We start from the raw sequence: 27,470 nt of genomic DNA on the forward strand, positions 1-27,470 counted from the left end.
AACTACTTTGCATCGTAATCCACAAAGATTCTACCACCTCAGTCTCTTCTCTGCATTATCATAGTTTGGTTTAAATAAACTATATGGTAACAAAAAAAAAAAAGAAATAACAACATGCCCCATGTCACAGAGCCAGTAGATGTTATAGGTGGTGTGTCACTTATATGAGGGAGGTGTATCTAGAAGATATTGTTTGGAGTTGACTAAAGGTGGGGTGAATCTCACGTGTGATAGATTGTGCAATGTATAGGTGAAGAGTGGACAGATTTACTTATGGGGTAGGTTGTGGTGTGGTGGGACATGAATCTGGAATGTGCCTCATAGGCAGTCGTGCGTGTTGTGCATTTGGCAACTCATGTATGTTGTGGTTTGTGTACTTAGTAGCTCATCGTCTGCAGGCTGTTCACCTGGTAGTTCTTACATGTCATGGGTCATGTGTGTGGTGTGGTATAATGGATCCAGGTTGATTGCAGACCTTATTTAATTGAATCTAAGTGTCATCTATAGAAAGATGCATTGTTATTTTTATTACGATTAAACTGACATGCCAGCAATCACATTCCACTTTCAGAAAGTGGAAGTGTGCCTTTTAGAGTTGATGAGACACTGTACATGTAGGCTGTGTATTGCTGGATCATGTGGAGAGTAGCTGTGAGTGGCCTGTCACAGGTTCCAGACAGGTGGCAGGGACCTGGGGTCAGCCCTCAGAGGCCACTCCCAGAGCTGCTCTCTGCATCTCTTCTGTGTTTATCCCTTAGTCATGTCTCCTTTTTCTGCTCAACTCAGCACTGCTCGCAAGGCCACTGGAGCTGGGATCAGATATTCCCTGGGTGGGGCATGGGAGGAACCGCCAGTGTTTGAAGTCTCTTTCAGGCCTTATCAAATCTCACAGTGCGGGCTGGGGGGCCTCTCTCTTCTTCCTTCCCTCAGAGTCTTGTCCTGACTAACAAACAGCTGGTCCAGGATCATCTCCTCATTTTTCAGATGGGGAAATTGAGGCCTTGAGAAGAGATGTGTTTTAAACAAAGCCATCCAAATAGTGACAGAGCTAGTTTGTAAACCCAGGACTCCTGACACCAAATCCAGCCTCTCTTCTCCTCCACAACAATTGCCCCCCTCTCTCCCCCAGGAAACAGCAGCCCCCCCCTTGTCTCAGCTCCAGGGGTAGGATGGAGAGGGGAGAATACAGCTAAGCAGGGCAGAGGGTGGGCTTCTAATAGTTGGAATAATACGGAGAGGATGCCTCCACACACCCCTTGACACACATGCCCTTCTCCCCTGGTTAAGCCATTCATTAATTCACCCACCCATTCACTCCTTCACTTACTTATTAATTCACTTTCACTAACTCACTCATTCACTCAACTCACACATGAATTCACCCTGTCTCTACTCCACTCACTCCTAATTCTCCCACCCACCCACTCATTCATTGGCTGTCTCCCTAATTCACCCACTCTGGCTCACGGATGTCCCTCCAAACTGCCCTGCCAGCCAGCAGAGGAGGACGGGCTCCCAGGCCTCCGAAGTCTCAGGCCCTGCTACCTGTGCCCTCGCTCTCTACCTTCTGCATTGTGACTTTACCTCCCCAGCTAGATGGGAGCCCTCGAAAGCATCTGCACAAAAGGCAATGAGGGCTGGGGGGTGGAGGTGAGGTGAGAAAAAGAGGGTGAGCCAGGAGCCAAAGACAGATAGGACCAGCTGCATAATTTGGGGGTCTCAGTTCAAAATGAAAATGTTCCAGAATCATGAAGAATTTCAAGATGGCAAAAGCAGAGTGTTAAACCAAGCAAGGGACTTTCTAAGTGGGGCTCTGCGTGACTGCACAGGTAGTGTACACGCAGCCTGCCGGAGGGGTGGTGGTGGTGGAGAGAAACAAGAGAGATGGAGAGGGGTAGAGGGAAAAGGACACAGAAAAGGCGTTTGCCAGGCACCACTTGGACCTTTACTTATGCCCTGTCATTTACCACTCAAACCACCCTTTGAGGTTGATCGTACATTTTACAGAGAAGGAAACTGAGTCTCAGAGAGGAGAATCATTTACCCAAAGTCACAATTAGCAGGTGCTAGGTGCCCGAATGTAAACCTAGGTCTGTGGGGCTGCAAACCTTGGCTCCACCTGTCCTGGGTGGGGGTGGGAAGTAAGAGAAATGGGGGGATGTAACAGGGAAATCACAGATGGAGTCTGTCTGGCCAGAGCAGCTGGGAGCTGTGGGGGCTGTTGGTGGCCATAGTGGGGTCATAGGGAGCAGGGGAGGGGGACTAGAGGTGAGTCGGGCCCTCCCAGACTTCCAGTCCATTATGCTCCTGGGGGAGGAAGAGGAACTTTTAGGGAACTGAAAGGGAGCTCTCAGAACGAGGACCCTTCGGTGTCTGGGGCCTGGGATTTAGGTTTTGTATTCATAGGCCACAAAGCAGCTTTATCTCAGCAAGAGCATTGAGGGTAGAAGTCAATGATTTGGGAAGTTAGTGAATTAGGGCACCTTGGAGGTGGGCTGTCAGTGTCTGAGCATATCAGTTAGAATGCCCGATTTGGGGCGACAATGGCTTGGGGGGTGGCTGGGTCAAGTGACTGCCAGTGACTTATAGTGCCTCCCCTCAGAACTGATAACTGAGTACTGGTGAGTTTGGGCCCCAACAGTTGTAATTAGCACCCCGGGTGTCAGCCAGAAACCAACAAACAGCCAAATCCCTGCAGCCCCACCCAGCCTATCCACCAGCGGGGGACCGATTAACCATTAACCCCCACCCCTCCCCAACGGAGCCTCCACCCCTTTGCAGAGGCTAGGCCAGGACTCCCGGCGGGTCCTCCCAGAGGACGGTTTGAAACGAAGGAAGGCAGAGGAGGCACCTGGGAGGAGGCAGTGGGAGGGCAGAGGGCGGGGGCCAGGGCTCAGCCCAGAGCCTTCAGGGTGGGCATCCTGGGCAGGGCAGGTGGCTGAGGTGTGGAGGCAGGGGAGAATGCGCCTCTCCAAAACCCTCGTCGACATGGACATGGCTGACTACAGTGCTGCGCTGGACCCAGCCTACACCACTCTGGAATTTGAGAATGTGCAGGTGTTGACGATGGGCAATGGTAGGTGGGGGCAGGTGCACCCAGGTGTGCCAGTGGGGGCAGGTGTGCCCAGGTACAGGAGCAGATCTTTGGGGCTCAACTTTAGGGTGGGAGGCAAGCAGTAGGAAATGGTAGGTTGGGTTTATCCACTAGCACAGGTGTTGCCAGGTGAGGCAGACGTGCCCAGGTACAACGATCAGAGGCATTCTGGTTGAGTGAAAGCCTGTAAGAGCAAATTTCCAGCAAAAGTTGATCCTAGGTGTTCCCCTTGGGTCCTCCGGTACCTGTTCCCAAAAAGCTGTCCTGCTCAGTGTGTCACTGGGAGCAGGGACCTGATGGTGAGCTCTCTCTTGTTGTCCAGCTCCTGTCATTCAGCCCAACACAGCCCATTCTCGAGCCTCTTGGGCCTAGGTCCAGAGAGATGGAAAGGGACGTCCATCCCCCAGAGACAGTGGTTGGAGGCATAACTGCATTTCAGGGTGTCTTTGGGACTTTCCTAGGGGAACTGGAGTTTAGAGAAAATGGAGTTCTCAGGGAAGTTTTGCTAACTAAGAAGTCAACTCAGCAGTGTGTGTATCGTGTGTGTATGTGTTCATGTGTGTGATCATGTAATTGTGTGGGTGTGGTGGAGTGCTGTATCGGCAGAGGTATATCTGCAGGAATACATTTGTGTATTTGTGTTCATTTGTGTGTGTTCTGTGTCTGTTTCCATTTGTGTGGGTTGTTTGCGTCTTTGGGGGGTGCCTGTGTTTCTCTTGCTTATGTATGTAAGTGACGGCGAGTGTGTACATGTGTCTGTGGGTGTTTGTACACGTGTATGTGGGTCATTGATCACATGTTTGTAGACGTGGCTATGTTTGCGTGCCCTGTGCTTTCTGCACGTATGTCCTGTATGAACATTTTGCCACATGCCCATGTTTGAACCTGCTGTGTATGTATGCACACCCTCTGTACCGGGGGGAGGGGGGAGTCAGCACTCTGGTGTGCAGATACGATGTACAGGTTTTTGAAGTTGCCACTTGCCAAATGAGATTCACATCAGCAGCTCATCCATTTGTCTCTGTGCAGATTTTGTTGCCCATGTGCGTTTCTCCCCAGGTTTATGCATCCGCTCCAACATCACTGAGGGCACATCTGTAGGGGGTGGTCGATTCTCCTCCACAATAAAGTGGGGGAAGGGAGGAGGCCTGGAAGCTCTAGGAGGGGAAGAGCCCTAATGGGTCCCAAGCCAGCCTTAGAGGAGAGGTGGCAGACAGCCAAGGTCAGCCTGCCACCAGCCTTCCTTCCACGGCTCTGAGCCGCTCAGCCAGTGTTAGGCCGAGGTCTGGAAAGCTTGTGGTTAGTTCAGTTAGAAAGAGGTGGCAGCAGCTGGGCACTGCCCGTGCTCAGTCTCACCAGGTGCTCACCCACCCCCGCCATGCAGGGGCATGTTGCCTTCCCTCTCCTGGCCTCTGTGTCTTCTGCAGAATGGGCTTCATCACCCCAGGCCTGCTGGCTAGCTGGCTTTCAGGAGTGTCTGAGGACCATGTGAGGGGCTCAAGAAGAAAACACGATGGAAATGGCAAACGTGTTGCTGTTGCACTAGGCGGGTTGTCGTGTGACCCCACGGGGACAGAATGTGCTGCCACACCCCTAGCCATCATCCAGCCCAGGCTGCTCCTGGGGCCAGCCCCATCACCCCTTCAGAGCCCGGAATTGTGTGCTCCTGAGGCAGAGGCCAGTCCCCTCAGCCAGGTGTCCCAAAGACCAGACAGCTTGCAGCTCGGGGGCCAGAAAGACCGGGGCTCAAATCTGGCGTGGATCTTTCTAACTGTGGGAACACGGCAAGCCATTTTCCTCTCTGATCCTCAGTTTGCTTATCTGTAAAATGGGGATAAATAATAGTGCTGCCTCCCAGGGCTAACCAGATGATAAATAAGATAAGGTGCCTGAGTGCTGCACCGTGGTAACCAATCCTGGCCCCCACATGGGCCGTCTCAAGGACTCTGAGCATCTGTAAGAAGGGTCTGTGTTCCCTACTGGAGTTTTTAAGTGGTCTGAGAGTTAGGGGTATGTGAGGTTGTCCCCCAAAGTGTTTTGCAGACATCCTGGGCTGTTGGCCCCAAAGCTCCAAGGAGATTCCAATGAATCTCTCCCCCACCCCCACCCCCAATTCAGGAACAGTTGCAGCAAGCGGTCCTTGTTTATTAGAGGCCCCACCAGACACCCCCAACAAGTGTAGCACTGTCCAGAGTAGTCCAGCACACCTGGGCTACAAATCCAGCCCCTCCACTTAACAGCAGCGTTATGACACTGGGCAAGTCACTTGTCCTGTCTGAGCCTGTGTCCTCACCTGGAGAATGGGGTGATGGGCTGACCTCGGGGAGGAGATGATACCTGACAGCTCCCGGCCCATCCTGCCCAGGAGGTGGGAGCTCCTTCCGCAGCTTCTCCCGAATGGCTGGGAGTTGTGGGGTCAGGTCTCTCCAATGGTCGGGGGAGGAGAGGCAGAGGGAGAAAGGGCACCAACGCTGCTTAACAATTATCCCCGTCTCCAGGAATAATTTACCAAGTAGAGGGGGCTGCACTCCTGGGCACACTTGGGAGCCCCAGGAGATGTTCAGCCAGGTGTTGGCAGAAATGAGATGCAGCAGTGTCCACTTGTGTGTGGAGGTTGGAAGCCCCGGCTCCAAGTTTCCTCCTGCAGAATATCTTTATCTCACAAACGCTGATGTGGTGCTTACTGTGTGCCAAGCTCTTCCCATGTACTGATTCCCTGAGTCCGCATAATGGCATGAGGGGATTACTAGGCTCTGCATTTTTCAAGTGAGAAAACAGGCGCGGAGGAGTGAACTAGCACACCGAGAGGCACTTGGCTGAGAAATGGGCAAGCTGGGATTTCAACCCGGGCAGAAGGGCTTCAGGGTTTGTGCTCTTCTGGGATGGGGGTGTGGAGGGGGGACAGCTGGCCAGTAGGGGAATCCCAACCCCTGACCTTGGTGTTATAACGTGGTGCTCTAACCAACTGAGCTAACCAGCCAGCCCTCAGAGTCTGCTCTTAACTCTAGCACTATGGCCTCTCCAGTTCTGAACTGGATGTCCCCTTAGGAATACAAGGTCAGATTCAGGGTTTCTATGAAAATGCGTGTGTGTGTGTGTGTGTGTGCATTCTGTGTGGTGTGCACACACGTGCATTTTTCTGGGGGGATGGTCCACAGCGTTTATCATATTCTCCAAAGGGTCTATTCTTGGTGGAAGATACGCTTACAAAAAAGAGAGCTACTGAAATTTTTTAAAACTTGAAAACAACTGGACCAGTTGAACTGCTCCCTTTTACAGTTGGGGAAACCGAGGCCCAGGAGAAATTGAAGCAAGGAAAAGGAATTTGCCCAAAGTCACAGGCAAGTTAGTGGTGGCATCTGCGCGAGGGCCCGGACTCTTAGCACCCAATTCAGATCCCCTTTGCCACCTGCCTCCTATCCCCCTCCTAGCATTTATATAGATGCAGTAGCTTTTGCCTCCAGGATAGGAGGCATTTGAAGGGCCCAGCCCTTCACCAGGACCATTCTAGGAGGGCAAATGAGTGCATGTTCTTGGTGCATGTCTTCCCCGCTCCCAGGAGAGTCTGCGGGGTCCTGGGCAGCAAGGTGAGATCTGCCCAGCCCTGGTCACTCAGAGTGAAATGAGGGACCTGTTTCTGGGAGAAGCTGGGGGAGTATTTGTCCCCTCCACGGCCCCCTCTGCCCAATTAGGAGTCTATAAGGGTCATATGTACCCTAGGAGGAGTCAGGTTTCCTTCCTTCCGAGAGGAGGCCAGGACTAGTAGCCTCCACCACGGGGAGAAGCAGAATTTCAAACGACTCTGTGAAGTCATAGTCACAACCATCCCCAATTTATTGATGCAAAACTGAGGTTCCAAAAGTCCAAGTGACTTGCTCGAGGTCACTGAGCAGGTGATGGAGGAGGTGATGGAGCAGAACAGCCCCCAAGTCTGGCTGAGGCTGAAGCCCTGGAAAGATCCCCACACGGCTCCCGTTGGCTTCCGACTTCCCACTCCCTTCTCTTCTGGTGCAGACACATCCCCGTCAGAAGGCGCCAACCTCAACGCGCCCAACAGCTTGGGTGTCAGTGCCCTGTGTGCCATCTGTGGGGACCGGGCCACGGGCAAACACTATGGTGCCTCAAGCTGTGACGGCTGCAAGGGCTTCTTCCGGAGGAGCGTGAGGAAGAACCACATGTACTCCTGCAGGTGAGGTGTCCTTCTTGGGCTGCGATCTCTCCAGCTGGTAGATGGGTGCACTTGGGCTCATGTCTCCAGGGTCTGTCTTCTCCCTGAATAGGTTCCAGAGGCATCTGCCCTTCAAGGCTGTCAAGGTTCTCTAGTTTCTTAAGCCTTGCAGATTCAGGAGGGAACATCAATTCTAGGAACCCCATTTGCTGATGGTAAAGCTATTGGATGCTCTTTATTGAGAACTTACTATATGCCTGGCACCATATTAAGTCTTTGCATGTATTTAACCATTCTCATGATCCCATTCTTACCTTTCTCAGTCAGCAAATAAGGATCCATGAGGCTTAAGGTCAAGCCTCCTCTTAAGCTGCAAAGCATGGGCCCATCCTCCAACCTGGTGCTTTCTCTGGGACAATTAGGGAATTGACCCCAGGCTCTTCCACCTACCTCAAGGGCTTCCCAAGGCCTTGGAGATCCCTCTTTCATCTCCCATTCTGGGTAACAACAATAAGAAAATCATAGCAGCTATCAGTTGTGAGCACTTGCCATGTGCAGATACCATGCCAAGCCCCATCCGTGTATTGTCTCATTATACCTGTCATCAACACTGTGAGGATGGCTACTATTATTATTCCCATTTTATAGATGAGGAAGCTGTGGCTTGGAGGGCTAGGCATTTGCCCAAGGTCACCCAGCTTGAATCAATGGCAAAGCCAGGGCTGACTTTCAGGGCCTCACCCATAACCACTGTGCAATACTGCCTCTACCTTATGTCCTCCTCCAGAGAAAGGCTTAGGTGGACCAAGTATTGATGCTAAGCCTCAACCAGGAGGCTGCTGTGGGCTCTAGGCTTTTATAGGATGTGGTGGAAATAGCAGTGCTCGGGTTCTCAAGAGGCTAAGTTTCCCAACTCAGCTCTACCACCGACCAGCTGAGTGACCTATGTCCACATGTCGCCTCTTTGAGCCCCAGTTTCCCTTTGCTTAGCAGGACAGTATTCGACTTTTTCAAGAGTCCCTAGGACCTCTCCAGTGCCTGGTTGGTCAGCAGGGGAACTCCTGGGGTGAAGGGATACAGCAAGGAGGCTGGAGGTCAACCAGATGGCCAGGGTCCTAGAGGAGTCCTAAGAAGGGAAGGTTGTTTCTTCCCCAACCAACCATCCAAAGTCTCCCCAGATTTAGCCGGCAGTGCGTGGTGGACAAAGACAAGAGGAACCAGTGCCGCTACTGCAGACTCAAGAAGTGCTTCCGGGCTGGCATGAAGAAGGAAGGTGAGCCCCCGCCCTCCCCCACTGCCCCACTGCCCCACCCACACCCGCAGCTCCCCCGACAGTCATTTACAACTGTAGCCACACTTTATGACTCGGTGACAAGCCCCAGGCTGACTGGCTAATGGCTGAGAGGAGGGAGGGCCTGGAAATCTGACCATAGGGAGCGGCTGGGCTTGGTCTTGAGAAAGATTCAAAGAGATAAGTTCCCACTCTCAGCTCCTGGGGCACCCAGCAGCCACCCCTGTCTGCCTGCAGCCAAGTGGGGTGCTTTTTGTTAATATAATATTTCGAACGTTAGGAAAAGCATACAGAATGACATTACGAACATCGAAATACCCAACTACCAGACTTCACGAATGTGAACAGCGGGGGGGAGCTCTATTTCTGAGCTCCTGTCCCAGGGACAAGCACCCCGATTCTCTTAGTCTTCATTCTTGGGTATCAGGTGACCTCCCAAGTTTGCAGTTCTTGGAAGTGGAAATGAGGTATCGGACTGGTCCTGGATGGAGGAGTCTGGGAAGACCGGAGCTGGGCTTTCTCCACATTGGATAGCTCATTTCATTCTTGTGACATCCCTACGTGGCTGGGACTGTTACTGTACCCCCTTTCCATAGATGAGGAAACTGAGGCCCACAATGGTTAAGCAGCTTGCCTAAGGCCCCGCAGCTGGTCACTGGAAGGTCTGAGGTTTGAATCCAGAGCTTCATGCTATTTGGGCAACACTTTGATGCTGACTACTTTATGTCCTCCATACCCCAGGAACATGTAAAATTGTTTTCAGCCCAAGCCCAGGAAGCAAAACTCTTTTCACTACTTTTCAAAATAACTTGAGTTCATTTTTAAATCTCTCTGTTTCCTTCTCCCCTCAACTCACCTTTCCCAGCTTCGTTTCTAGCACACGGTTGTGCCATACCAGCCAAACCCTTGGTCTAGTCCTATACAAACACACACACACCCCACCCCACCCCACCCCAGAAGCAGGAACCAGGTACTCAGCCTGCCCTGGCCAACTGAGCAGGAGGGGAAGCAAAGCTTGGGCGGCCTCCCCTTCCCCATCCCATCTCTGCCTCCTCCCTTGGAAATATCTTCTGTGTCTCATCCCTGCAGGGCCTCAGTTTGAGCTCATGAGTTCAGCTGGGGAGTCTGGGCATGCTGATCCTGATGAAGGAGTGGGTGGTCTCCAAGGCCCCCTCCTGCCCTAAACACCACAATACTAACATCCAGACCTCAGGGGTTCTCCAAGTGGAGGAGGAGCTTTTTCAAACTTCACGTGCCTCTGCCTCCTCGCCCCACTTCACCCCCATTTTCCATGGGGTTGAGCCTCTCTCCCCCACTCTTACCTCAAGTTCAGAACCACTTTGTGCAACGAGAAATGCTGTGAGTGGGAAGTGTGGTGCATGTATGAAAAATTGGAGACAAGAAGAAGATAGAGACCTACAGTCTAAGACTCGAACTTCTATGGTTCTAATAGTCACTGATTCTGTTATTCCGATTGCCTGATATTTTAGGCACTATGATTGTCCAGAGGGCACTGTGTTTGAGAGAATGAATCTCTCATGTTGAAATTTCAGGCCGTGTGACAGGCAGATGGGAGAGGGGTTGGCAGTCCATCTGAGCAGGTGGCTACCTACCTATGCTACATGTGGCCTGATCCTGCATGTGGTCAGTCTTTATATCTATGTATATGTGTCTTATTAAACATCCAGAGTCATTTTCACCTGTGTACCTTTAGGGAAGTTTCCACCCCTTCTGGGCTCTAGTTTTCCCATCTATAAAACGAGGGGTTGGACAATGATCTCTATGAGTCTAGCTATATACTCACTGACCTGCCAGGATATGTGTGTTTGTCCCCTGGTCCTCAACTGAGCTGCCACAGAGGCAGCAGGCCTCACATCTTGACTTCTGGAAAAGGAGTGAGGGCCCCAGGCTATTCAGCCTTAGCTCAGTCATGAAGTGAAAATAGCCACTTGCTCCCAGCCCAGGAAAACTGGCACTCTTCCAGGAGGACAGGCGAGCTGGCCGATGACCAGTGAGTGTGAGCTAGTAAACACTGGTGCTTATTTACATGCACCATCGTGACAGAAGATCGTGACACATGCAGTCACTTGGCTGCTTTGAGAATGGGCCGTGGAAGCAGAGTGTTCAGTTGTCACTGTAGTCAAGCCCTGGGAAGTTAGGGTATTACTAGTTCTACCTAAGCCTTCCAGCCCCCAACACCCCTCCTCAGCCTAGGTGGGAAGTTCCCAAAACCAAGGGAAACCATCGGTGGAAGCCTCACTGATCAGGAGATTTGGGACAAGTTTTTTTTTTTTCTTTGATGGTTTTAGGAGGATTTGGGGACTGAAACCCAAAAATACTCCCTTAAGGACTGGAAAGCATGAGCTAGAAATGTGGGATTTATAGACAAGCTGGATCTAAAAGAGGTCATCAGATCTACCCCTTTCCCACTTTACAGATAAGGAAACTGAGGCCAGAAAGATGATGTGATGGGTTAGGGTGGAGTCAGGACCGGAACTCAAGCTCCCCAAAGCTGAGCAAACTGCAAGCTCCCTGGATTAAAACTTGGAGTGATTGGCTTGGGAGGTAGATTCTTTGATCTAGGTTCCTGCAACTTCCTCTCCACCGCAGGGAAGGCTTCAGCGCTCATAGGCCTGTAAAGCTTTGCAAGAGGATATTCCATAGTGGCTGGAAGGGGGTTCCCTGGAGGGACAAAGATTCTGGGGAGAAACCCGGGGGTCAATGGGCCAACAGTGAGCTGACAATTCTGTTCTATAACCCAACGCCAGGGAGACAGACACCTATCTGGGCTTCAGCTGTCCAGCCCAGGACAAACATCCAATTCCTGGCATCAGAAACCCAGCCCAGAAAGCAGGGGTAACAGGAGGTGTGAGCTGGTGATGGGCCAGGGGCCATCTGATGGATCTTCCTCGGAAGTCCTGCCCCAGCCCCCCAGGGACCCCCACCCAATGGTTCTCTGGGAAGACAGGCTCATCTGCTCTCTGTCTCTGCCCTGGTCAGTTAATATTCAATAGAAGTTACATTAGGTCCCCGACCCTGCTAATACTAAGCAAACATTTGGAAAACATCATTCCGTGACTGAGCTCGCGCCGGGCACTGATAACACCGGCCTAACCTTGAGGAGCCCTATCCGCAGCTGCTTACAGCAGCCCTTTCATTCCACCCGCCGGGGCCACTCGGCGCCCTGGTGGGTGCGGGAGGCTGCCAGGCCAGGCTGCCATGGGAGGGGTGTCGGCGGGCGGGGCCAAGTGTCACCTGGAGCAGGGGAGTGTGCTCCGGGCTGCCCTTGTCCAAGATGGGGGTCTCTGAAGGGAGATTTCTTACCTCTATTATATCCCACTGACTACTGGGCTCAGTTCAGACTGACTTTCTTTTTTTTTTTTCCTATGTCTTGTCCTTATTTTATTTATTTATTTTTTACTGGAACATAACTGATTGCATATCAGTGGGGTACAGCGTTGAATATCAATACCTGTGTACAGTATGTGATGCTCAAATCAGGATAATTAGTATAGTCAACATTACACAATACAGTCATTTTTTGTGGCCCTTTGTCAATTTCATTCTCTGATTTCAACAATGTGTGAAATCAAGAAAAAGTCTACATAGCCAATAAAAATATAAAAGAGAAAGTCTAATAGCTGGGATGTCAATGTCTCATGGAGAAATAGGGTGCTTGTAAAAAATTAGAGTCTATCTAAAAAAAAAAGAATTAGAGTCTTTCTCATCCCAAACCTTCTTTCACTCACTCAGCAAATATTTATTGAGCACCTACTGTGTGCCAGGCTCTGTTCTAGTCGCCGAGACTACAGCAGTGAACAGAGGGACAAAGTTCTGGCTTTCTGGAGCTTTCTTTCTTACAGAGAGATAAATAGTAATGAAATTAACAAGTAATTCTACAGCAAATGCCTTGAAGAAAAATAAAGCCAGGTGAAGGGGCAGAGTACGCATGAGGAATGCCCTGTCAGGCAGGGTGACCCAGGAGTGTGTCCAGGTGTGTCTGGTACCTGTGTCTTCTGAGAGGAGCACAGACAGAGGGGAAAAGCCAGAAGCAAGGAGACCCGTGAGGAGGCCTGTGCTAACCCCGGGGAGGACCGCGGGGCCCTGAGCAGGTGGGAGCTCTGTCTGCTTTGCAAGGATTACTGAGAGCACATGGGGCGTGAAAGAGAAGATTAGGAAGACCAGAGGCTTTTGGCCTGAGGGACTGGAAGAATCAGCCTGCCAGCTCCTGAGATGGGAAAGAGCGCAGGGAGTAGGCAGGAGGGAGAAACTTATTTAATGGGAAGACAGGCCTGGAGAGAGGATGCGATTCCCACCAGCACACAGAGTGAGTAAATTCTGGACAGGAACCAAGAACCCAGGTCTCCTGCAGCCTCATCCTCCCTCCTTCCCGCTTCAACAAAACCTCGTTCCACAGGAAGGCTGCGAAGACTCCGGGATAGGGGCAGGACAGCGGAAGGACCATCTTAGATCTTAGGCCAGGACTAACTCAGATGTGGGCAGGCAGTGGGGTGTGGGGCCCTCGTGGACCGAGGCCCCAGATCCCTGCATGGCCTAAAGAAAGCCCAGTAGTGGGGCAGGAGGGAGACAGGGCCTTGCCTTGAGGAATGTGGAAAGGTTAGTCCAGAACACACACAGCATCCGTGGATGGACAAGACAGTCAGGGAAGGTGGGGGACTGCAGATCTGCTCAACCAGGGCTTCCACCTTGGTGTTCAGAAATCCCTGGACCATCTCTGTGTCACTCAGAGCAATTCACTTTGCTTGTTTTATCCACTTTCACTTGAAAAGAAAGCAACCCTTTTCTAAAACAGAGCTTGAAACTCTGTAATCTTCAAAGCTCAAGACCCATCAAGTCATCACTGCCTTACACTCCCCTGGTGATGGGCAGATCATTCCTGCAGCTGGCCGCTTGTGTGGGGGGCCGTTCTGGTGTTGGGAAAGTGCTTCCACATGCTAAGTTATAATGCATCTCCCCTTGTTCCCATGTGCTGATCTGGGCTCTGTCCCCTGGACACCCTCCGCCTATTCCCATTCTCAACTGTGTGTCCTTCACCCAGGAACCGCCCTGCAGCAATATCTCTTTCTGGGTTGAACTCTCTCCTCTTGCCCCTCACCCCTCCCTCATCAGTCATGGGACCCCCATCCCCACCCCCACTTATCCCTGCCTCCTCCTCATCTCCCCCTGCCTCCTCACAGCTGTCCAAAATGAACGGGACCGGATCAGCACTCGAAGGTCAAGCTACGAGGACAGCAGCCTGCCCTCCATCAATGCGCTCCTGCAGGCAGAAGTCCTATCCCAGCAGGTACCGGGTGACCCTCCCACCCACCAGAGGACCCCCCAATACTTCCTCCACCTCTGTCTTCCCCAGCCAGGCCCTGGAGTAGCATATGGAAGGGGCCTCGGATATCACAGAAGTGAAACTGAGTCCAGTGCCACACAGTCGATTTAGCAGCAAAGACAGAACTTGAACCCAGGTCTGGTGCTCTGGGGCACCTTCTAGTTCATCCTGCTGCCTGCATTCCACAGGTCAAGCACAGTCTTTGCTCTCAGTGAGAGCCTGAGATCAGCGTAGCCCTGAGGGAACAGAGCAGTGAACCAGTGGACACAGGTGGCAAACTGGGGCTCTGCCAGCCCCCTGCTGTGTGACCTTGGGCAAGTCACATCACCTCTCTGAGTCGTGATTGCTTCCTCTATCAGATGAGGATGATGATTTTTGCCCTGCTCCTCCTCAAGGGCTGAGGGATTCCGTGGGGCTTTGAGAAGCTGGCAGAGGAGGAGGCAGGGGACAGGTGGCAGGCAAAGGCCCAGAGGGGGCCCTTCTCCCTCACACGTGCCCCCTCCCTTCTGCCCATTTCTGCTGTGAGAGCAGAAAGTACTTTACTTCAGAGCTGGAAGGTACCCACAGTCCACCACACCGCCCCCCCCCCACACCATTTCATACAAGGGAACTTTCTAGGGAGGGGGCTCTGTGCAGAGGACAGAAAGTGAAGTGAGGGGTCCAGCCATCCCCAGCATTTTCCTTCTTCTCCCGCAGATCACCTCTCCTGTCTCTGGGATCAATGGTGACATTCGTGCAAAGAAGATTGCCAGCATCACAGACGTGTGCGAGTCCATGAAGGAGCAGCTGCTGGTGCTCGTCGAGTGGGCCAAGTACATCCCGGCTTTCTGCGAGCTCCCCCTGGATGACCAGGTAGGGAGGACATGGACTGCAGCAGTGGTGGACTCTGCGCAGCCACCTGGCCTATAGCCTTGGACTGCTTTGATTTTATTTAACAAAACTCGAATAGTGCTCATGTGTGCCCAGAATTGTTTAAATCACTGTACAAATATTAACTCATTTAATCCCTCCATGACCATATGACGTAGGTACTATTATTATTACCATCTCATAGGTGAGGAAAGTGGAGCACAGAGAGGTTAAGTAACTTGCTCAAGGTCACACCGCTTGTATCCAGCACAGCTGGGATTAGAACCAGGCAGGGAAGCTCCAAAGTCCAGGCTCCTAACCACTGCACCATGCAGCTCTCCTGGGGGAATGTTGACAGGGACCCAGTACCAGAGGTCAGGAAATTTTGGCTTCAGTTCTGGCTCTAAGACTTGTTCCCTGCGTGAACCTGGACAAATTATTTCCTCTCTCTCAGCTTCAGTTTTTTAATCTATAAAAAGGGAATTATAATATCTATTTCAGAGTGTGGTTGGGAGGGTGAGGACATTTCTGTTTGCAAAGTGCAAAATCACGTAATGGAGCAGTTGCTAGACCACAGCTGGCCTCCCTAAACCTTAGTGTCTTCCTTGTATCCCATCAAGACGATTTAACTCAGCATTTTATTTCCCAAAGTACATTCCTTGGAATCTGAAAATTTCCCGGGGGGGGGGGGATGATCTGGGGGAAGGTGGTATGTGTCTGAGGATATATGAGTTTCTGAGATGCCACATATGACAGCCACTGCCCAGAGCACCCCCTCGGCCCCCACATTTTCCCTGTCTGGGAAAGGGGAGTTGGACTGGGCCACCTGTCCAGCTTTGGGGGAAGCCCCTGGAGCATTTGCCTACCTGTCTTGCACATTTGCACACAAGAGACAAACAGTGCATGCCAGTCTTTTAAATCTTCTGAGAAGTCTTGCTGTCCAGGCAGCTGTTTGACTTTGTGGAAACCAGGGCTTTCCAACCCCTTTGGCCCCCAGACTCTCCTGGAACAACTGTTAATATCGCACAGTGGGACACTCTGAGAAAACTCTGGACTGGCTGGTCCTCAGCTTCACACAGGGGCTGGATTTCTCCTTCCCTGAGAAGAGTTGACAGGGCAGGGATCTTGTCCAAGCTGCCGCTACCTTCTCCCCTGCTCTTCATGCTCTGGCCCCGGTCCCCTCTGCTGGAGAATCTACATTAATGTTTAATCCCTCCTGTTCCTTCCCAGGTACTTAGCAGGGCAACAAGATACCCCCAAGCTGAGCAATTGTTAACCTCGATTTCCCACCCAAACCTCCCTGGCTGGGGCTCAGAGCATTCTCAGAAAGCAGTGATGGGTGGCCAATAACAAGGGACAATCATTAACACCCCCCCACCACCTGCCTGCCCACCCCCAAGAACAGCCACCATGTCAGGGGATTGAACCTGAGACCAGGAGCGTTCCCAGCTCCCCATCTATGGTATATAAAGAGCCCATCTTGCCCAACTCAGGTGGGGCACACCTGGGAGAGTTGGGGGGCATGGTCCTCCAAAGGACACCCCAATTCTGTCAACACTGCCCCAGAAGCCAGCTTCTAAGTTTGTTTGCTGCTTAACAAACAAACATCAATCCTTTGGACATCAATCCTTTGAGACCTAGAAGGCTGAGTACCATTGGATAAGGGGATTGAGGCCTAAAAAGAGAAAGCGATTGGCCTAAACTTCCAGAGCAAGTTAGCCACAGAGCTGGGATTCAAATCCAGATCTTCTGGCTTGCAGTTGGAGAGCCACCGGGGTGACTGGCACATGCCCTGCGCAGTGCCTGGCTCATCGGAGGCGCTCAGTAATAAGCAGCCTTTGCCGTCCTTTGTGCTTGTCATGGAGAGTGGATTCTCACCTCCAAGGCTGTTTCCCATTTCCCTTTTTCTCTCTTCCTCACAAGGTTCTAATCATGGCGGAATAGAAAGCGAAAGGACAGGTGACTGCCCAGGAAGGACTGGATCTGGAGAGGAAGTCAAGATGTTTGCTCATTCATTCATTTATTCATTCGTTACCCGTTCTGTCCTTCGTTCATTCAAACAAATACTTACTGAATGCTGGCTATGTGCCAGGCATCTTCCATGACTTACAGCAGTTTCACCTCCTTAGAGAGACCTTCTCGAGCTCCCCACTGATGCAGACTCTCTTGCCCCCTTGCTCTTTACCACACAGCCCTCACCTTCCCCCTCCCTCCCAACCTTCCTTCTCTCCTCACTATCCCCCCTCTTCTCCCTCTTTCTTTCTTTCTTTCTTTTTTTTTTTTTAAATTTTATTTTGTCGATATACATTGTGGCTGATTATTGCTCCCCATCACCAAAACCTCCCTCCCTTCTCCCTCCCCCCCTCCCCCCCAACAATGTCCTTTCTGTTTGCTTGTCGTATCAACTTCAAATAATTGTGGTTGTTATATCTTCTACCCCCCCCCCAGTTTGTGTGTGTGTGTGTGTGTGTGTGTGTGTGTGTGTGAATTTATATATTAATTTTTAGCTCCCACCAATAAGTGAGAACATGTGGTATTTCTCTTTCTGTGCCTGACTTGTCTTTCTTTCTTTCTTTTCCTTCCTTGCTTTCTGCTTCTCTACCTTTTTAGCACTGTCCCCTTCTGTCCTACTTACTTACTTGTTCTCCACTTTATTATCTGTTTCACCTCCCCCTGTAAAATGGGAGCTCTCTGGGGCTAGAGACCTTGTGTCTCTTTTTCACCCTTGTGTCCCCATTGTCTAAAAAACTGTGTAGCACTGGTAGGCATTTAACATTTGATAACTGAAAGAATAAACAATCAATGAATGAATGAGCAAAAACATTTTAACTTTCTCGGCTGGCTTACTATAGAACCTCCAAACTCCCTATCCCAACCTTGCAGATAAGATCCTTGAGGCTACCAGCCTGCTAATGTTTTTACCAGCCCATCTTTTGGTCCTCATGCAAGGACTAAAGCAGATGGCTCTGAAAGGGAGGGCGGGTGATGTCCTCCTGTCAGCTAGCTGGGCCCCTGCTTTGGACTTCAGGCTCCAAAGGCTGCCTGTCCTCCCTTTGGGGAAGGGGTCTGCCAAGCTGATTGTTTGCCAGGGACCAGTGCTCACAGCTTTGTCTTGGGAAGGGCCAGCCCTGAGCACCAACATCCACATCCAAGTTCTTAGAACGCTCTGTCAGAATCCTAGAATCTTACAATGTCAAGTGGGCAGATGCCCTTGAGACCTTCCAGACCAATGATTTCCCAAACACAACTACACATCAGAATCAACTGGCGAGCCTATTACATGCAGAACCCTGGGCCCACCACATACATACAGAATCAGAATCCCTGGTAGTAAAGACTAAGAATTTGCTTTTTTATAAAGCATCCTTCATAATTCTCTGTAGCTGGCCCATGGGTAGGATTTGTGACCTACAGTTTTAGAACTTTTTGGGAATCTGAGGAAAGCCTTTGAGCCTCTGCTCAAAAAAATATACACAGACTGTCATTCAGTTTCACCAGGCACACAGAGGAGGTCTACAGGGAGCAGATACTTGCTCGAGGACACAGCAGTTCAAGGGCACATCAGCATGAGGTCTCCCAGCTCTGAGTCCATGTTCTTTCCCCTTCCAGGTTTCTGCTGAATCCTTTCCAGGCCCCTAGTTTTATCAGTTGTGGGAGGAAGGCGGCAGTTTTATGATGCCCATTTTATAGTTCTGGCAGGTAAAGACAGAGGGGAACATTAAGCTGACTTGTCCAGGGTCATTGAGTTGGCTGGGAGCAGCCTTCCCAGGGGTGCAGACGCCAGATACCAACCCTTCTCTCTTCCAGGTGGCCCTGCTCAGAGCCCACGCTGGCGAGCACCTGCTGCTCGGAGCCACCAAGCGATCCATGGTGTTCAAGGACGTGCTGCTCCTAGGTGAGGAGGGTGTGACCAGCATGACATGCACCCAGCAAGGGAGATTCCCTTGGCATGCAGGAGCAAGGCAGACAGACCAAGAATAGCCCTGTCCTCAAGCTTGCAAATGGAAGACTCCAGGACTTGCCTCTCGACTGAATACCCCACTCCAATACAAGGAATAAAATTACCCCAGCATTAAAGTTGGAGCACAATCAGGGTTATGCGTGGAATAACTCGTGCATTCTGATGTTCTTTCTGGGTAGGAGCAAGAGATGGCCAGGAATGACACAAAACCCCAGCCCATGTCACCTGTGCCTTCATGACATATTTATTATTTAAATGCTTATGTAGCTCACACTGTGTGCCAGCAACTATGCTAATTACTTTATGAACGTTACATCTTTTAATATGACACACCTCTGAGGGAAGCTCCGTTATTTATCCCCATTTTACAGATGAGAAAACAGGCATAGAGAGCTTAGGCAACGTAACCAAGTCCCCTCTCAACCCAGGCACTCCAGCTCCCAAATCTGGTTCCTTAATCTTCATGCTTTAGTGCCTCCCAAGTGGCCCTTGAATGTCATCGATCTTATGAGTCATGTTGGCTAATGGAACTTGGGTGATGTGAAAGGGGTTCTAGATGCCAAGTTTCATGCTCAGCCTGATGACTTCAGGTAACTCACTCTCTTAATCTGGGCCTCAGCTTCCTCATCTGTAAAATGGGTGTGACAACCCCTGGTGGTTTCCTCCCAGGGGCACCAGCTGCCTTGCCAAGCACAGAGCCAAAGCTGAAGGAGAAGGGTCAATCCACGGTGACTGCTCCCTCCTCTCTCCCTCCCAACCCACCCAGGCAATGACTACATCGTCCCTCGGCATTGCCCGGAGCTGGCGGAGATGAGCCGGGTGTCCATGCGCATCCTTGATGAGCTGGTGCTGCCCTTCCAGGAGCTGCAGATCGATGACAATGAGTACGCCTGCCTCAAAGCCATCATCTTCTTCGACCCAGGTACAGCCCACACCTCCTAACCCATCCCGGATGCTCCAGACCCTTGGTCAGACTTCTCCTACTAGTATTTATACTCAGTTCACAACTCATCTCATTGTTACGACAAGCAGGACAGCTCCACGTAACAGATGAGGCAAATCAAGGTTCGAAGGGATGGTGGGACTTCAGAGGACACACTGACTCAAAGGCCTGGCTATCTTCTTTCCCTCTTTTCCCTTCTTTCTCTTGCTCCCTCTCCCCGCTTCCTCCCTACCTCCTATCTTCCTTCCTTTACTCCATCTTTGCTTCCTCTCCTCAAAAAATTTTTAGCAAAATAATACCTACACATACTTAAAATGGAAATAGTTCTCCGCATTCCACCCCAATTTTCCAGCCTGAAGCCTACTTCCCAAGAGAAGCACTTCCGATTCCTTTAACTGTTTCTTGTGGCAGTTACCTTGATAGTTCTAAATAAACTGCTAAGCCTTATATTTCTTGACTTAACCACTTTAAATCATATTTTTTCTCCTGTGATGGCTGAGGATTTCATTCTTCTCCATCACCCTTCCCATCTTTTCTTCCCTACCCTCCTAATACATTTTTTTGCTATTTCCATGTCTTTGCAACTTATGTACTGACTTTCACACCTGCATCTTTACAGAAAGTCTTTGAAATCAGGTCTCTGTGAAAAGTCTATTTTCATTTCACAATGTCAAGGTGCCTCAGCCCTGGAGGCTTGCTTGCTTCCTTCTTCCCTTACATGTTAGAGAGGACTTACTCTGTGCCAGGCACGTTCTCAGTGCAAGGGCCCTGTCTAAGATAGACACTTCCAGGAATAACAGTAATGAAAAAGAAGATGACCAGCATTTATTGCATGTTCACTAAAGCATCATTTTAACACTTTATATGAATTATCTTACATGTACCTGTGGGGTACCTGTGAGGTACCTGTAGGTAGGAATTATTATTATCCCTATTTTGCAGATAAGAAAACTGAGGCACAGGGATATTGGTTAACTTGCCCAAAGTCACACAAACAGGAAATGGCAGGGCTTGGATATGAACTTCAGGCTGTCTGTTGGTCTCTATCTCTCAAGCCCATGTTCTTACCTACCATGCACTAGTCCCCATTTCCTGGATGGTGAGATTTCTAGTTATAGTTTCCTATAGAGCTTTGCCTAGGCTGTATACTCCTGCAGTGCTTGGCACGGGGCTGAACAGGGGTAATTGCTGAGTGAAATGTGCAGGATTACTGATGCTCAGACTGACTCAGCAACCAGGGACCTAGTTCAGGGCCTGGCATATCTCAGGAGGTGCTCGGTAAATGTTCATTGACTGAATGAGATAATGCACAAACATGCTCAGTGGAGAAAGCCCACTGGAACTGTAGATGAATTCTCTTTCTGCCATTTCCCTTGTTCATAAAAGAGGAAATGCGAAATGACTGCATTACCTCCTTGAAGGTTGAGACTAAAGTATCGCATTGGGTTAAGGATCTAGAATTTATTCACTGATTTTTTCATTCATGTTTCCATCCATCTAACCTTCCCCTCATCCAGTTACCTATTCAATAAATATTGACTACACCGGGTATTAGATGGTGGGTTTAAAATGGCAATTAGACATATGTCTACCCATACAGAGCTCACAGTCTAATGGAAGAGACGAACCATTCAGTGTGGGCAGTAGTGATGGAATAGTCACAAAACCTGGGGACATGATGGACACTTACAGTGCAGACTTAGGAAGGTAAAATGGAGAAGACTTCCTGAAGAAGGTGAAACCTGATCCCCAGGTGATAGGCGGCAGGAGCCAGGGCAGGAGGTACTGTTCCAGTGAAGCAGAAACAGCATGAGCTGAGACCTGGACAGTGGAAACTCAGCTGTGGGTCAGAAGCCCAAGTTCACTTCACGGATCTGCCAAAAACTGGCTGTGTGGCCTGGGGCAAATCCTTTCTTTGCTCTGTGCCTCAGTTTCCCCATGGGTAAGATGGGGAGGTTGCTGGGTGCCCTATTGGGTGTGTTTCTGAAGTCCCACGCTCCATACACTAGTTCTCACTCCCCCAGTTTGGTATCCTAGGAAATGTAACAGAAACCTTTTTCTGCCTGAGTCTAGGAAGTCACAATTTGTGCTAGTATACCCTGGTTGTTGAGGACCTTGAATCTTTGTCCCAGCACTGCTGAAGACTCCCTACATGACTTTGGGTCACTAGGCCTCCCTCTGATCCCCACATGTCAGGAGATATCTGGGTCCTGATTCCCTAGACGCTCCAGATGGGCCCCACTGCCCTCCGTTGCTCGCCCCCTCCCATTGCAGATGCCAAGGGGCTGAGCGACCCGAGCAAGATCAAGCGGCTGCGGTCCCAGGTGCAGGTGAGCCTGGAGGACTACATCAATGACCGCCAGTATGACTCACGCGGCCGCTTCGGCGAGCTGCTGCTGCTGCTGCCCACCCTGCAGAGCATCACCTGGCAGATGATCGAGCAGATCCAGTTCATCAAGCTCTTCGGCATGGCCAAGATTGACAACCTGCTGCAGGAGATGCTGCTGGGAGGTCCGTATCAGGCCCAGGAGGGGCGGGGTGGGGAGACCCTCCAGGAAAGAAGCCTCACACAGACCTGAGCTCAACACTCAGCTCGTTACTTCCTCACTGTGTGGCTCTGTGCAGGTCACTTAACATGCCTATGCTTCAGTTTCCTCACCAGAAAAATGAGGACAAGGACATGGTCTATTTGTGTAGGCACTGAGAGCCTAGTGTGTGCCAGTCACTGTTCTAAGTGCTGGAGATTCAGCAAAGAACAAGATCTTTGCCCTCCTGGAGGGTGAGTGTGTGTGTGTGTGTGTGTGTGTGTGTGTGTGTGTGTGTGAGTGTGCACATGTGCATGCACATGCATGCATGTATAAAGGCTCATGGGAACAGACAGTAACCAAGTATATAAATAAAGAAGGTAACTACAGATTTTGAAATAAACAGGTAATGTGATAGAGTTTAACTGAAGATAGATTGGCCAAGTGAGGCCAGTGGTGACTTTCGTGCTAAGACCGGATAGATGAAAGCAAGTGGAGGATTTAAAATCCAGAAGAAGAATGTTCCAAGCAGAAGTAGCTAGTTCAAAGCCCTGAGGCAGGAGAGATTTGTGTGTTTGAGAGAGAAGGACAAGGTTGTGAGATGGGGAGTTGTAAGCGATGAAGGTTGAGCTTGGGCAGAAATGAAATCATAAACATATGGCTTTGTAGGCCATGGTCAGAAATTTGGATTATATTCTCATTGCAGATATTGTAAGGAGAGTGAAAATCAGACTAATGTTTTCAACAACTGCTCTGATTGTTGGGTAGATAATAGATTTTGGGGGTTGGCAAATGAAGGCAAAGGACCCGTGAGGATGTTACATCTCCAATCATGTGAAGGATGATGGAGGCTTGGACTATGGAAGTGGAGCAGCCTAGATAAACTCTAGTATCTGTCTGGAGGAAGAACCCCCAGGATTTGCTGATCAGATGTGCGGAGTGAAAGAAAGAAGAATCAAGGACAAAGTCTACATTTTTGCTTTGAGTAGCAGAAATGCTGGTGGAGTAATCTACTGAGATGGGGAAGACCGAGAAAAAACAGCTTGGGGCTGGGTAGGGGCGTGGTGGTGAGGAGTGACCCAAGAGATCCACTTTGGACTGTGGTTACGCATGTGACGACAATTAGATATCCGAGTTGAGTTATCGAGGCCACTGAATGTACGAGTCTGGTATTTAGGAGTCAGCAGGAGAGGGGGTGTCATGGAAGGAACAGAGGAAGACTAGCCAGGGAGATAGGAGAAAACCAGGGCAATTCCAGAATCCAAGAGAAGAGTGTGTTTTCAAGAGGACAGAGAGAGAAAGAGGGAGGAAGGGAGGTGTCCATTGGACTGGCAACACGCAGGCTCCTGGCAATCGTGCTGAGCAGTGTCCGAGGCCCAGGAGAATGGAAACCAGCTTGCAGGGTGTTACAGGGTGAGGGAGTGTGGAAGCGAAGAAGGGAGATAGAGTGGACAACACTTGAGAATGTCAGGCTGTGAAGGGAGCTGCCCGGGAGCTGAGGATGACTGCGAGGGGGCAATTATAATGATGGACCATGGAATCTTGGCTGGACTCAAAGAGAAATAAAGGTGGGGTGACAGATAGTAAAAAGTGGGGGTCAGTGAATTGACAGCCTCAGTAGGGTTGACGAATTCTTGCAATGATGGTACTGGATTTGTTGAGCTGGAAAGATAGAGGCAAAATCAAAGCGGGGATGCTTGAACTCGAGATTTTGGAGGTGACGCAGTCACTGATGATGACGTGGCTCTGGGCAAGGTTTCTCAACCTCAGCACTATTGGTATTTGAAACTAGATAATTCTTTGCTTATCCCCCATTGAGAACTGCTGTCATATGGTAGCATATTTCATTCTCACTTTGACCCTGTGAATATGGTGTCACTGAGATCAGAATCAGAAGCTTATGTTCTGTTGCCAAATCAACGTGGGTAAGATAATCTTTCTGGGTCCTGTTATCTCATCTGTAGATTGAGATAATAATGGTATTCCACCCTATAGGATTGTTGTGAAGATTAAATTCTGTAAAATATGGAAAGTGCTATAAAACAGTACCTGGCATATAATAGGTGCTTGGTAATTGTTAGTTATCATTGGAACAGATATTCTTTAGAGAGGCCTCGTGCAACCCTTAAAATTCCACTTTTGTCATGTTACTGACCATGGCCTATTACTAAAGCACACCCACTATGGTGTCACTCCCTGACACATTTTTTGATGCTGTTACTGTGTTCCAGACACTTTTACTAGACCCTCAAGGAAAGAAGAAAAATATACCTGTAATTGAAATGCTTATAGACAGAAGAAGTGATTGTTCCAAAAAGTTGGGTTACCGATGAATTACTGTGAGAATTCCAAGCAAAGTAGAGTGGGAAGAATCAGGACAACTGCCAAAAGGAGAAAACATATGAACTGGGATTTGGACTTATGGACATAGGGGTGGAGAAGGCATCTCTGATGGAAGCAACAATGTGAGCAAAAGCAGAGAGACAGGAAAAGTCAGAGGACACAGAGATGCTCCAAGTAGGTCAGCTTGGCTGAAGCAGAGATATGGGAAAGAGGCTGAAAATTGAGTAGGAATCAAATGGTTGAAGGATTTGCATGCCGAGGAGCTTCGAGAGCCATTGATTAGATCCATTAAATTATTATGCAACCAATATATTACCCATTATAATATTTAAATGATCTCTGAGCTTCCTTATATGCTCCTTGTTTCTTTCACATCGCTTTTGTTCTCTTGCTTATTTGGTCCTTTCAGTACCTTCATGAAACCTATGAATAGGAATGGCAAGCCCTTTACTAACCAAGGAAGGTCCCTACTAGGCACATCAGTGTTGGATGGGTAGGCTGATTGGCCACACCTATCAAGATGGTGCCTCAAGGCCTGCAGTCCTTATCCCAGACTCTTTGTCCTGATTCGTCCCCTCTCTACTTGCAGGGTCCTCCAGTGATGCACCCCATGCCCACCATCCCCTGCACCCTCACCTGATGCAGGAACACATGGGCACCAACGTCATCGTCGCCAACACGATGCCCACTCACCTCAGCAATGGACAGATGTGTGAGTGGCCCCAACCCAGAGGGCAGGCAGGTGGGCAACCTGGGGTCTACCCTGCAAGGGGTGACGATGGGGCCTAAGAGAGGAGGCAGGAGAAGACTGAGTATAGTTAGTAGAACTGGAACACAACAGTTCTCTGTGCTCCAGGGTAGGAAATGAGGGGTGAGGCTGTCCATTTGTTAAGGTCATTTATTCAGTGAGGCTGTTTATTCAGTGAGGTGATTGACAGCCTCTACTGAATGAAGCTGTCTTTGGGATAAAGTATGCCGTTGGGTGAGGGTGTCCACTGGGTGAGAATTCCATTAGGTGACATTGTTCATAGGCAAAAGTGTTCATTGAAGTAAGGCTGCCTGATTGGATAAGGCTATCCATTAGGCAATTGCATGAAACTATCCACTGGGTAGGAATGTCCACTGGGTTAGACCATCCTCTGGGGTGAAATCTCCAAAGAATGAGTTTGTCATTGGGCAAAGCTCTTCAAAGAGTAAGATTATCAATGGAATAAGGTGGTTCACTAATATGAGATGATATTTCACTGAAATTGTTCTTTGAAAAAATTGTCCATTGAATGAAGTTGGCCAATTGGGTCAAAGTTACTCTCTGAACCTGTGATTGGGGTACAGCAAATTAGTTTCTGTACTCATCTCCTAAATATCAAAGAAATGGTATTTTTGGAGCCAGTTAGCTTTGGATCTCATCAACTGCTGCTGCTTCTTCCAGGAAAGAGTATCCCTGTCACATGTCCCACTGCCTTTGGGAAGGGTCAGACCTGGGCCCTGGTTTGGGAGAAGCAGCCCAAGCCTCCATATCAAATGGTGGAGGAGATGAGTGGTAGGACCTTCCACACCTCATAGAACTTAGACTTTATGATCTGGGACTCATAGAAGGTTTGAGCCATAAGAGACCTTAGGGACTATCTAGTTTATTGTTCTCATTTTACAGAAGAGGAAACAAAATCTCAGAGAGAGGGAAGAACTTTCCCAGAGCTCTTCATTTACTCCCCCAAAGGCTGGAATTTCGAGTAGCCTTTATCTCTCTCTTTGTCCCTCCAGCCACCCCTGAGACTCCACAGCCCTCACCACCAGGTGGCTCAGGGTCTGAGCCCTACAAGCTCCTGCCAGGAGCCATCGCCACAATCGTCAAGCCCCCCTCCGCCATCCCCCAGCCAACCATCACCAAGCAGGAAGTCATCTAGCAAGCCGCTGGGGGTCGGGGGCTCTGCTGGCTCCCCCCATCCCCCTCAGAGAGCGCCTAGTGATCACTTGGTCACAGTAAAGGAAGGCGTGACAACAGGGCCAGCCCCAGAGCAGTAATAGAAAGGCCAAAGGGCCCAAGAACGTGGGCTGAGGAACACATCCCATTGTCACCCTCGACTCCCTGCTCTGGATGATGGGGCTTTGACTTGGGGAGACCCCAGCTGGAAAGTCCTCTGCTGCCTTGGACAACTTTTCTCATGTTGAAGCCACTGCCTTCACCTTCATTCATATGTAACCCCAACTCTCCACCTCTGAAAGACGGCTGTCTGGAGATGATCTGGGACCTTGCTTAAACACAGCTCCTTTCTCCCCCAGACTGGGACTTCTCTCCTCGTACTGGTCATGGTGTCCAGACACAGAGCCCTGGGAGGCTGGGTCAGATGGGAGCACCTTACTCCTCCCTCTTCTGCTGCCCAAACCTCAAATGCCCTTCTCCAGCCTCCACTGTCACCTTCCTTGGCCATCCCATCTTCTCCCAAGCCACTTCTCTAGAGGCTGAGGAAGACCTGGAAACCATTCCCCAGTCCTCCTGGGAACATTTTGTAAGTGCTGACTGGGGCAAGACAGAGTGCAGGAGACTGTGGAGAAGGAAGACATTGTTCCTCCAACACCACCACACTTCCTTCTCCAGGGACTGGGGTGGGCATTTGGAGTGATAGTCCCTATAAGCTTCCAACAATGAGAGAACAATCCAAGATTGACAACTGCAGCAGGAACTTGGAGGGGTGCTGGAGTGGGCAGAGAAAGCATCTGGAAAGAGGCAGACTGCACTAGGTTTTTGAGGAAGGGTGGGATTCTGGCTGGTGGAGCAGCTGAGACAGGACATTGCAAGGGAGAACAGCTGAGGCAAAGGCCTGGAGTTAGGAAGAATGATGAGTGAGAGGTGATGGAGAGACTGGGCTCTCTGGAGAGCGTGGGGCCTAAATGCCAGAGGAGCTGCAGAGGGCCATGCAGGGAGCTGGGCTTTCAGAGGATGGACACAGCAATCCT

The 27,470-nt window shown here is 50.1% G+C and overlaps 1 protein-coding gene across 2 annotated transcripts; it reads left to right on the forward strand.

Moving 5' to 3' along the window:
• The first annotated feature begins 2,961 nt into the window (after nucleotides 1-2,961).
• HNF4A (hepatocyte nuclear factor 4 alpha) lies at nucleotides 2,962-26,419 on the forward strand. Of its 2 annotated transcripts, none has more exons than XM_063101988.1 (10): nucleotides 2,962-3,076; nucleotides 7,109-7,283; nucleotides 8,441-8,535; nucleotides 13,752-13,858; nucleotides 14,591-14,746; nucleotides 18,551-18,638; nucleotides 19,471-19,626; nucleotides 21,922-22,158; nucleotides 25,105-25,257; nucleotides 26,277-26,419. In XM_063101988.1, exons 1-10 carry the CDS (start codon nucleotides 2,962-2,964, stop codon nucleotides 26,417-26,419), a joined length of 1,425 nt encoding a protein of 474 aa, XP_062958058.1. The 2 variants fall into 2 exon arrangements, with proteins under 2 accessions (XP_062958058.1, XP_062958066.1); XM_063101996.1 differs by having other exon boundaries at nucleotides 25,105-25,227.
• Nucleotides 26,420-27,470: the final 1,051 nt, after the last annotated feature.

Source organism: Cynocephalus volans, chromosome 1, assembly GCF_027409185.1.
Source record: "Cynocephalus volans isolate mCynVol1 chromosome 1, mCynVol1.pri, whole genome shotgun sequence".
Classification (NCBI taxonomy): domain Eukaryota; kingdom Metazoa; phylum Chordata; class Mammalia; order Dermoptera; family Cynocephalidae; genus Cynocephalus; species Cynocephalus volans.

Excerpts from the sequence above, each read along its gene's own strand:
- HNF4A (XM_063101988.1), top strand. The coding sequence starts at position 2,962 with ATGCGCCTCTCCAAAACCCTCGTCGACATGGACATGGCTGACTACAGT. Across the intron at positions 8,536-13,751 it reads GGCTGGCATGAAGAAGGAAG|CTGTCCAAAATGAACGGGAC; the intron begins GTGAGCCCCCGC and ends GCCTCCTCACAG. Across the intron at positions 14,747-18,550 it reads AGCTCCCCCTGGATGACCAG|GTGGCCCTGCTCAGAGCCCA; the intron begins GTAGGGAGGACA and ends TCTCTCTTCCAG.